The sequence below is a fragment of the Sinocyclocheilus grahami genome, unplaced genomic scaffold (assembly GCF_001515645.1).
Source record: "Sinocyclocheilus grahami isolate Dianchi unplaced genomic scaffold, SAMN03320097.WGS_v1.1 scaffold17.1, whole genome shotgun sequence".
NCBI lineage: Eukaryota > Metazoa > Chordata > Actinopteri > Cypriniformes > Cyprinidae > Sinocyclocheilus > Sinocyclocheilus grahami.
Window position 1 is genome coordinate 3,689,393 of NW_015505196.1, and position 10,880 is coordinate 3,700,272.

The window sequence follows — 10,880 nt, forward strand, 5'->3', positions numbered from 1 at the left end:
GAATAAATAAGCTTTCCTATTGTCAAAGCAAGGCCAGACACAATGGTTAAGTGAAAGACAGGATGGTTTATTGAACAAGATGTGGATGAGTGGAACGGGTTAGGTTAAGGTAGGAGTGTGTCAACAGAGTGAAGGATTCCAGGTCTGACGCCGGTTTCGTGGGAGATCGTGGAACAGCTTCCAAGTTGTTGGAGGATCACGGGAGAACCAGAAGGCCAGTCTTTCTAGGAGAATATCGTATAGCAAGTTCAGAACAGTCCATAGGAGTGAACGGCAGACCGGACAGTGAGTGACTGTGATGTGTGTGTATTTGTAGTGTGGCTTGATTGGTGACAGCAGGTGCGGGGGATTAGAACTCACGTGACTGTGATCGGGTGATTATCCTGGCTGGTGACTGTGATGAATCCCTGACACCTATATGGTTTGTTAGGATAGGACAATATTTGGCCGAGATACAACTATTTGAAAATCTGGAAACTGAGGGTGAAAAAAAATCAAAATATTGAGAAGATCGCCTTTAACGATGTCCAAAGGGAGTTCAACGCATATTACTAAGCAAAAATTAAGTTTTGATGAATTTAAGGTAAGTAATTTACTAAATATCTTCATGGAACATGATCTTTCCTTAATATCCTAATGATTTTTGGCATAAAAGACAAATCAATAATTTTGACCCATACAATGTATTTTTGGCTATTGCTACAAATATATCCATGCGACTTATGACAGGTTTTGTAGTCCAGGGTCACATATATGATCTAATTTGTTTTGATACATATTTGTGAGTGATAATGGAATGTCATAAATGGAACTAAAAGACATGGAATAGAAGAAATTGATAAAATAAATAGAAAAACCATTTGTTTGATTTTTTGTTTGAATTTGATGATTTTCAAGTGGGAAAAGTTACTGTTTTAAAAACTACTGAAGAACTACTTGTGGGTCATGTTTTGTTCCATGAATCAGTGTTAATTTCTTTAAAACAAGGCTATTTTTTAAAGTAGGTATATTATTACAAATGGAGATATATTGTTCCTCTTCGCCATACACTGCCACTGCAGAACAGAAAAGAGAAATAAAGATTGAAAAAGACCGTGCCTGAGGCATACGAGCAAAACATTGTTTGGTGAAAATTACCTGCTATCATTGAATCAAACAGCATATCATGGTGAGGACAGGAGTGCAGCATAAAGGTCACTGGAGAAGGAGACTGTCAAATGATTATTGGATAAAGGATAGACATTTAAAACACCCTTTAGGATACTGACAGCATTTTTTTCTTCCTTCTTTACCTAAAAAGATTTGTATCCATGTGTAAATATGTAGTTTGCAATCTAATATAATGTGTCAGTGGAATCAAGTACTGTAAACTGAAAGGATTCGTATTGATGGAACTAGTGTAGAACTTTCTGAGCTGTAGTTTATTGGAGTTTCTGATGTGAAATACTGATTTGGTTATAGTTGTGTGTGTGTGTGTGTGTGTGTGTGTGTGCATCTTGCTGTCAAGGCAAGACACCTGTAAACAACATTAACACTCCCAGACAAGAGCGTGCTGAGTCTTCTAGTAGATGACTTATATGCTTTGTCTTTCACTTTCTCTTCTCTTCTTTCTCACTCTCTCTCTTGATTGAAAGAAAACTTCAGCACCATCTACAGGTGATGAATAATAGACCAAGTTCAGAGATGTTAAGAATAGTGACAGCTCTTCATTTTGCTATAAACCAAGGACACAAATGGGTAGGGCTACATAACATCTTTCCAAACTCATGTAGGCAGGGTTATCAGACAGCATGACAGTTTTCTTTCGTGCCATAGAAAAAACATTTTGGGTTCTCCAAAGAAGCTTTCAGTGATCACTTTTTTCTTAGTGGGAAGAACATTTTAATAATCTGAAGAACTTTCTTCGGGTCACTCTTAAAAATAAAGGGTCTTAATTGGCATTTATGATTCCATGAAGAACCTTTGACATCCATGGAATCTTTTCATTGCACAAAAAGTTATTCTATAGTAGATGGTTCTTTAGATTATTAAAATGCACTTCACACTAAGAAAGAAAATTGTTCTCTTAAAGGGACAGTTCCCCCCAAAATGAAAATGCTGTAATTAAAGGGATAGTTCACCTAAAAATGAACATTTTGTCATTAATTACTCACCTTCATGTCGTTCATGTCGTTCCAAAATCTTCTGAACACAAATATTAGATATTTTTGATGAAACCTGAGAGCTTTCTGACCCTGCATAGACGGCAATGCAACAACCAGCATATAAGCTGGTTTGTTCCAGTTTGGTGTTGGTCTAGCTGGTGGCACAGCATAACCATGTCTAGACTTTCTGATATAGCTATTTAAGGTAGCCTGTAAGGGACGCCATGCAGCTTCCAAAACACAGTATAGTGGCTCATTTAATCTCCAGAAGAAAACATTAAAGATCTCATTTCTGCCTTGTGGTTTAGATCCTCAGGGTTGCACTGGAAGATTTATGGCTTGATATCTTAGAAACCCTGTGTGAATATTCTGCCTAAAAGATATGGAGAATAAAACTGAGAAGCTGTTAAAAAGCAGTGGTTATTAGTGTGCGCTGTATTCTGATAGCTACATGAGCGAGTGAGCGGCTGATCCCCCATCGCCTCTTACAGCTGTATAATGTCATAATGTTCAAAAAAGAAGTGGACGACTTGTCCGAAGGATCCTGCCTGACCTGTTTAAATGAAGATGAATGGATGGAGCAGAACGTCCTTAAATGTAATGTTTGCTCTCTTAATGACGGTGTTTGTTCCCAATGCCTGTGATTGAGTGTATTCATTAGGCTTGATGCGCCCACACACGTCTCTGGCAGAGAAACACAAAGGCCTTTGACCATCTCTGTTGCACGTTAATGGAATCTGAACTACATTAAAGGTTGAAAAACCGAGAACAGCATCAAACTTTATGTAATGGAATTGCTTTAGGCTCCAGTTTATTTACTCAGTGCCCTTTGCTTGTATTCATTAATAATACTATACATGATAAAAAATACAACATTAGGGGAGAGAAGTGTTCAATTTAGAGCAACATGAAAGATAATGAAGAATTATCTGAGCAACCGCACCATTGCAAGCCATGGATTACTTTGATTTATTTTTATTTTTCATTCAACCAAATGAGCATACATATTCCGCTATATTTCCCCAGCATTGCTGAGCAGCAAAATAATATACAAATTAACTAAATGGTCAAATGCAAGCCACAGCACCACTGCAACTGTCTGAATGTAGAAACAGAGTTCCATGACTGTAAACACAAAGGGGTAATAAATACAGACAAATCAAGAAATTTATATATCTCTATTTATTATACTTTTATGTTTTCAGCCATGGAACTATGATGATGATGATGATGATGGTGTTTACCTTCACATCACAGTATTATAACAGTTTGGATAAGTTGGCTTGTCAAATCAAGGTTTTCTCAACAAAGGCCGGTATTTAACGATTTTTCAATGCTGCAGCTGAAATTTGCTGTTGTAATACAAAGTCCAAGGATGTCTTCGGCGAACATGAAAAAATTTACTTTATACATGACTTTATAGTCAAAAAGATATGATGAAACCAAATACAACCAAAAGGTTAGTATCTTGATTTCTGATCAATATTGCTGTACCATGCAGAAATTGTTTGTTTTATTGATTATTCAAAAATAGAACCAGTGTCGCATTATCAAGAGGACAATTAAATGGACAGTCGCAACAGCAATTTAAGTGTTATTTATAAGTGGGTGGACAACAAGCAGATGTAATGTGTTAATGAAATGCTTTCACTGGCACAGCTCGTGTACTTTCTATAGGGACAATTTTGTACTACTTTGCTCCTCTAAAAGGTCCTTTGAGTAGAATCAAATGTCAATGACTAAACTCGTGACAGTGAGCAAAGATGATATAACCTTAATCACTTAACTGCCTTTTCATACCGTACCTTGAAAAGCATTACAAAATCCACTTCATATATTTTTTTAGCAATTTTATAAACATTGTAAATGCCCTTAACATACCTTGAAGTAGGCTACATTTTTAATCACTTAGGAATTGTTAGTAAGTGTTTTTCAAGTGGTTTGATTATTATGTCTAAATTTGTCAAATATAATAAATTTCCAGTATTGGATTTATCTCATATAATTACCTCAGTTGTTTTCTGTACCATATATGTTCTGTGTGTGAGCGTGCACTGGTTTGGGTGGTTTAAAAGGACACAAATTTGTATGACATGGGTATGACAGAGGTATTACAATGTGAAGGTGGTTAATGTGGACACTGCCTATGTCCACGTAATTCGAAATGCTTAAAAAACATACTAAATGGTGTTTTTTTTTTTACTCTAAAAATGCACAAAGTTTCCTGTGAGGGGTAGGTTTAGGTGTAGGGTGAGAGAAAATACAGTTTGTGCAGTATAAAAACCATTAAGCCTATGGAGAGTCCCCATAAACCACCAATATCTGTGTGTGTGTGTGCACGCGTTTTTGTGACAAATGAGGACATACATTTGTATAATGACAAAGGTATGACATATGTATTACAAGGAGAAGGTGACTTTTCAGGACATTACCCCATGTCCCCACTTTTCAAAACGCTTATAAATCACACAGAATGGAGTGTATTGAAAATCTGAAATAGCACAAAGTCTCCTGTAACGGGTAGGGTTTGTAAAGGGCAATAGAATATACGGTCAGTACAGTATAAAAACCATTACGCCTATGGGATGTCCCCACTTTTCACAAATGTAAACCTGTGTGTGTGTGTGCACGCAAACAAGCTTTAGCAATATGTCAACATAGAGCAGGATAGACTGTAAAAGAGAGAGGAGTCAATCAATATGAATTTGTGTACAAAAGGTCCCTCAGAGAGCTGGTGTTATAAAGGTGATGACACCTTGGATAGATATTACAGGCATTATCGATTTTGTCAAATTGGTTAGATAATGTAAGCATATTTCCTAATGTGATGGGATAACAAGAATGATCAACTAGCTCTGATACATGTTGTAGATGTACAAAGTTTTGAAAAATTAAAGTCCCAAGCTCTCTCTCTCTCAGTAACACTTAAGTTGCTGCTCAATAAATGTATCCCGTGGCCTATATTGGGTTTCATTTTTGAGGTGTATGTATAATCCTTCAGTATAGCGTTGGTTGCCCAATTTGATACAGAAATACAAACATGTAGTGTCCTGATAATTCAGTAATTTTATAGTAGCCTTTATGAGGACTCTCAGTTGGTCTCATCTTGTTTGCTATATCAATCATTGTATTATCTCCAGTATTGGAAGCAGTTAGTAATAGTACTACTACTGGCATTCTAATTCGGAAAATTGGCAGAGACAAATTACAATATAGGTAGCAGGCTTGACCAAGACAGATTGCAAAAGTGTTCACACCTCTGATAACCCTGTTAGAGCTGACAATAATGGGTGGATTTTGCTTCCCAGGAATTGGATTTTATTTATTTCATTTGAAATCCAACAGATGGGCTAACACTCAGGAATTAAAAATGAATATTAGACTTTTGGGATGTCTGTGTTTATGATCTAATGAGATTTAAAAATCTAATCTTGTGGGCAGTTTCAATAAGCAGATGGCTGCAAGTAGGCTTCCCGTCATTCCCAGTGCGTGGATTGATCTCATTTGCTCTAAGCCCACTGTTGCCAACTCTCGCAAGACAAATAAGCTTCAAAAACAAGCCCCAAATTTTTTTTTATCATTTATTATCATCAATTTTATTTATTACCAATAAATGAGCCTGCGACATATTAAACTAAAACCACCCTTTTATCTGAAAAGCAAAAACATAAGTTATTTTACAAAAATCAGCAAAAGATCATATATTGCATGAAAATGCGTATTTTTCAATTAAAGACAGCTTATAGATTTAATATGGGCTGCTTTTGGTGCTTGGCACCTTTTTATTGGTCATGTTGTGTTTCGAGTATGTATATATACATGGCTATTTTACACACACATACAGTATATACGTTTAGTATTAGTATAGGCCTACTTGTATGTTTATTACAGCCCGTGATAATGAATACATTACAAAAACATTGTAAAAATTAGGATGCCTTATAAAAGAAAGTCATCCCACTTCTCTAGGTCTACTAGCCTACTATCATCGCTTGGATTACAGCGTCACGTGCCTTTTTGAACGTGATTTTTCTTTAATCCCTCATTGAAGAAAAATCACGTTCAAAAAGAAGGCGCGTGAGGAGCGGGCCGAATATTTGACAAATTACGCTGCAGCACTTATATTTTTGCACTGATTGGCTATTAACTGTGAGCAGCTGTGTCCAGTTGTGAGCGTGATTTCACCAAGTACAACATGTTCCTGGAACATCATTCCAATCAACCAATCAGAATCGAGATATAACTTTTCAGGAAATGTCTGTTTTAGGCTTACAATCAGGGTTAGGTGCTTCTACACTCTTGTTAATCAGCTATCATTTCCCTCTGATTTTAGGAATAAATTATGGGTAGGTTTAGGGGTAGGGATTGGGTTAAATCTATATTTTTGGACAGTAATGTTGATCCAGGATCATCAAAAGATGTTGATCCATGAACATGTCTGTCTTGGCAAAATCACGGCGACAGTCAACCAATGCATTAGGAGAATACAGCAAACATAAATGAAAAGAAACGAAGTTGCTTATCAGGTTTTCCTAGCAAGCAACCATATTTTATAAAATAAGCCCCCAAAAAACCGCGGCCCGGGATTTTTCACGCAACTTTACAAAAAAAGAAGCCCAAAGTCGCGTATAATACACGGACTTGGCAACTCAGTCTAAACCCGCGTTGTTACTAGGTAACGAGCAAGCTGCGCTGTGTGGGATTTGAAGTCTTTAAACGTCCAGTCACTCGCTCCCAAGCGCGAATGTCTAAGTAATTTAAAACTACAAGACCCATGATGCAATGCGCAGCTGGACGTTATGTGAACGCAATATGATTCTCGTAGCGCTTCCTGAATAGCGCTGCAGATGCTCTAGAAAACATTACACACTTTCATACCTTTTGTAACTAATTTGCTTCTTGAGTGTCAAAATGAAAATGCAGATTCTAATTTTGCTTGCTTTGTTTGTTGTCGGAGCAATGGGTGGGAAGTACTCGAAAGAATTGAATGAACAAAAGGCATCTGATAAAAACAACAATCAGGTGGAATTCAGGATTGCCAAACTAAATCAGGTTTGGGAAAAGGCGATAAGAGTAAGTAATGTGACGGATTAAAAATATATAATATATTATAAATATACAATCATTCATTTTGGTCAGTGTTATGGGATATTCTGCTTGTCCTTCTTTTATCATTGTGTTTAAATCAATATACTATAGTGTTTCATGACTGCACAGGTTTTATAACATGGCTTCTTTTGAACATTATAATGTGTATAACTGTCCATCACCATATCTGCTTCAGATGCAGCTTGCACCGGTGCGACTCTCAGAACTCCACAGTGACTTGAAGATCCAAGAGAAAGATGAACTTCAGTGGAAAAAACTGAAAGCAGAAGGGATGGATGAGGATGGAGAGAGAGAAGCCAAGCTCAGACGCAATTTTAATAGTAGGATTTGACTGTTTTTGTGGCATATGATATTCAAAGAACTCCTGAAAAAGCTTGATTTCATTTGTTGACATATTTCCTATTGCTACTGGAAGCTGGGACAGAAAATGCTATTGTTTTTATGATATGGAGCACACTGGTAACTAAAATGACTATATCTTTCATATAATAAATATCTCTGTTTGTTTGCACAGTTATTTTAGCAAAGTATGGAATGGATGGGAAAAAAGACACCCGGACACTGGACAGCAACAGACTGAAAGATCATGATGTTAAAGAGGGAGACACATTTGATGACCCAAAGCTGGACAAGCTGTGGAACAAGGTAACTGATAGGATGAAACGACTACTAGAGTGTGAACGTGTAACTCATTTGCAGGTTTACAGACGTGTTGTGTTCACTTATTACCAACTTTGCTTAAATGTTCTCTTCAACCTTTGATCCTCAGGCTAAGACTTCTGGAAAGTTCTCTGACGAGGAGCTCCAGACCTTGCAGAGAGAATTCCAGCACCACAAAGACAAAATCAATGAGTACAACATTGTCATGGACACTGTCAGCCGGACAGAAGGTTAGAGTTTAGTGCCAAGATGTCACGTAGGATCTGTAATAGTATTAAGTTGTAAGAATATAAAAGATCCCTGAAAGGCTATATGAGGCAGGACTATTTCTAATAAGTTTTTTTTTTTTGGCCAGGTTAATTATGTACTGTAGTATGATGCATTATTGGGGCTAACTAATCACAACTGCTCCCCCGAAAACATAGCAGCATAGTCACACCTCTGTTGTTTAAATCAAGTTGGTTTAACAATAAAGGACTTGCATTAATGATGTCAAATGCAAGTGGTAGAGTAAAAGCTGCTAATTAATTGTTTTGAGAACATAATATCAGGTTATTGTTGTTTCTGAGATGTTGCTGTAACGAACATGGCATCTAAGGACTAATTCAGTGTTTTTATTCCGTCGTTTTGCTTCAAAGTTTAAGTCATTGGTAATAACGGAACTTGCGACCATAGTTAGCTAACGATGCTTTTGGTAAGTTTAATAATGGGGCTGTTTAAATTCCAACCTCCTGAGCAGATTCTCACAATCTTTTTCTTAAAATTTCAGATCCTGCTGAATAAATGTCTCATGCACTGTTCTTTCCATCAGAGATCCATAAGAATGTAATCAGTCCTCTGGAGGGTGACATGAAGGAACATGTTCTCCATCAGAAACACTCAGATCTGAAGCAGAGGATGAGGAACCTGAACCAGGGCTTTGAACGGCTCCGCAAGATCACCCATGAGGGTTACAGTGCTGACAGTGGTGGAGACCTTCGCTAAGGTTGAATTCATGTTTCATAAATGAATTGCCGCATGACTTTCTAATGCTCTCGTTGTCTGTGGCAGAATTTAAGGAGCCACGAGTCATAGAACTTTGGGAGATGGCAAAAAGATCAAATCTCAGTGAAGACGAACTTGACTCTCTTAAAGTAAGCTTTGCTTATGTCGTAACATGAATACCATTCAGATTATTACTGCACAGCCAAATTACTGCTAAATATTGCATTTCCGTTTTATTTTAATATGCTTGGCTTTACATTGGTATAAAGATTATTTTCAAAATTCCTGAAGTTTCGTTTTTTTCTTCTCTCATTAGGAGGAGCTTGGACACTTTGAAACAAAGGTGGAGAAGCACCAGCACTATCAGGAGCAGCTGGAACTGTCTCATCAGAAACTGAAGCATGTGGAGGCCCTGGGAGACAAAGATCACATCATGAGAAACAAAGAGAAATACAACACTCTTGCTGAGAAAGCACGAGAAATGGGATACAAGGTAGAGCTGCAAACTGGGTTTTAGAATAACAACTTTTTTGGTTACTGTACTTTGTGGATTTTCTGGTTATTGTACTGTGTGGATTTTTAATAACCCTATCACACTTTTTTTTCTTTAGATGAAGAAACACTTGCAGGACTTGACGAATAAGATTTCCCGAAATGGATTGCAACACAATGAACTCTGAATACCATTTTTGTCACGATGACAGCACTACTGTTAGCTATAACTGTTCAGAGGTCACACATGAGGTATTCCAAAATGTTATCCAACACAGATGAGCCAGGGTTATAAAGGTAGGGCATATTGTACATGAATTTAACATTTCCTTTGGGAAGCCAGAGTACATGATGATTTTTTTTTTTAAACTGTACTGAGCAGTGATGAGTTCTGCTTTTGTTGGTTATTTCCCGTTTTGTTTGTGCAGCAAGCTGATTTAGCCAAAACGCTGATGCATGTTGTTCACATACTATTAATTTTGGCCACATTGGTTTGTGACTCAATTATTTAGTAAAAGTTGCTAAACAACAAATGCACAATTAAATGTGTAGCATCCCACAAACATGGGTGCAAAAGAATTCAACATTCCTCCACAACATGAGCACAGAGAATAACTTTACACATGAGAAAAAAAAAAAAAAGCTCTCTAGGGTTTTCAGTATAAACCGTTAAAGCTTCCATTTTTTTTCTGCCTTAAACCCCAGTCCTGAACGTCCTAAGATTTAAACTGAATAATACCCATTCATGAACAACAGTGCTACCCCTGTACAGGCGTGATTTATATTAGAATAATAGCACAACCTGACAGATTGAGGAAAATGGTGTGCTTCAGTGAAAAAGGCTGGAGTGTAATAGAGAAAGCCAAAAAAGAAAAGAAAAAGCCAAGCCGGATTTGGCAAGGCAGACCTTTAGAGTCAACTATGATATTGACTGAATCTCTAAATAGCATTGGATACAAAGCCCATCACCATGATTGACAGTGTTGTCCCAAGGTAGACTTGAATCAACATCACTTTTTAAACAGTTCCATCAGTAAGACGTTTGAGATTTGTCATAAAAATTCTAATATAAACGGCAATTAATTCTTTCCAATTCTACTGTTATTACTAACTAGTTTGTGATTTAAAATCCTCATATTCATAAAAATATGGTAATCCAGCATTGTAATGTATTATCATGAACGTGATCTCCATAAATAATAGGATCGCTTTTGTACAAGTCCATATTCTACTCATTTCATGTTACACTTTTCATAATAAAACAAACTTCCAAAGTCTTGTGTTTTCTATGATGTCAAATGCTTGCTATGCTGAGCTGTAGACAATTGCATCAAGCATTTAAGGACGAGCAACGCTAGTCACTGACGTATCACTTTTATTACTACTGTTGTAGTCAACATAGAAATTTCAGAAAATATTTGAAAAAAAAAGTTTATGAAATATTTAATTGTGTAAATGTACAGAACAAAATTGGTCACCAATTAAAGTATA

At 36.8% G+C, this 10,880-nt stretch overlaps 1 protein-coding gene across 2 annotated transcripts; it reads left to right on the top strand.

The window, feature by feature from the left end:
* The first annotated feature begins 505 nt into the window (after positions 1 to 505).
* On the top strand, positions 506 to 10,663 carry LOC107551171 (alpha-2-macroglobulin receptor-associated protein-like). 2 transcript variants are annotated; one of them, XM_016232707.1, is made up of 9 exons: positions 506 to 583; positions 7,102 to 7,217; positions 7,429 to 7,573; positions 7,768 to 7,898; positions 8,023 to 8,143; positions 8,725 to 8,880; positions 8,964 to 9,046; positions 9,214 to 9,390; positions 9,509 to 10,663. In XM_016232707.1, the coding sequence occupies exons 2-9, from the start codon at positions 7,104 to 7,106 to the stop codon at positions 9,575 to 9,577; spliced, it is 996 nt and encodes a 331-aa protein (XP_016088193.1). In that variant the 5' UTR covers positions 506 to 583; positions 7,102 to 7,103; the 3' UTR covers positions 9,578 to 10,663. The 2 variants fall into 2 exon arrangements, with proteins under 2 accessions (XP_016088193.1, XP_016088185.1); XM_016232699.1 differs by lacking the exon at positions 506 to 583 and having other exon boundaries at positions 6,944 to 7,217.
* The last annotated feature ends 217 nt before the right edge of the window (positions 10,664 to 10,880 follow it).

What these genes read in the sequence shown, in the direction of transcription:
- LOC107551171 (XM_016232699.1), top strand. Translation starts at nt 7,056, where the DNA reads ATGAAAATGCAGATTCTAATTTTGCTTGCTTTGTTTGTTGTCGGAGCA. An exon ending in GCTCAGACGCAATTTTAATA is followed by an intron (nt 7,574 to 7,767) that starts GTAGGATTTGAC and finishes TTGTTTGCACAG; the next exon opens with TTATTTTAGCAAAGTATGGA. An exon ending in ACGAACTTGACTCTCTTAAA is followed by an intron (nt 9,047 to 9,213) that starts GTAAGCTTTGCT and finishes TTCTCTCATTAG; the next exon opens with GAGGAGCTTGGACACTTTGA.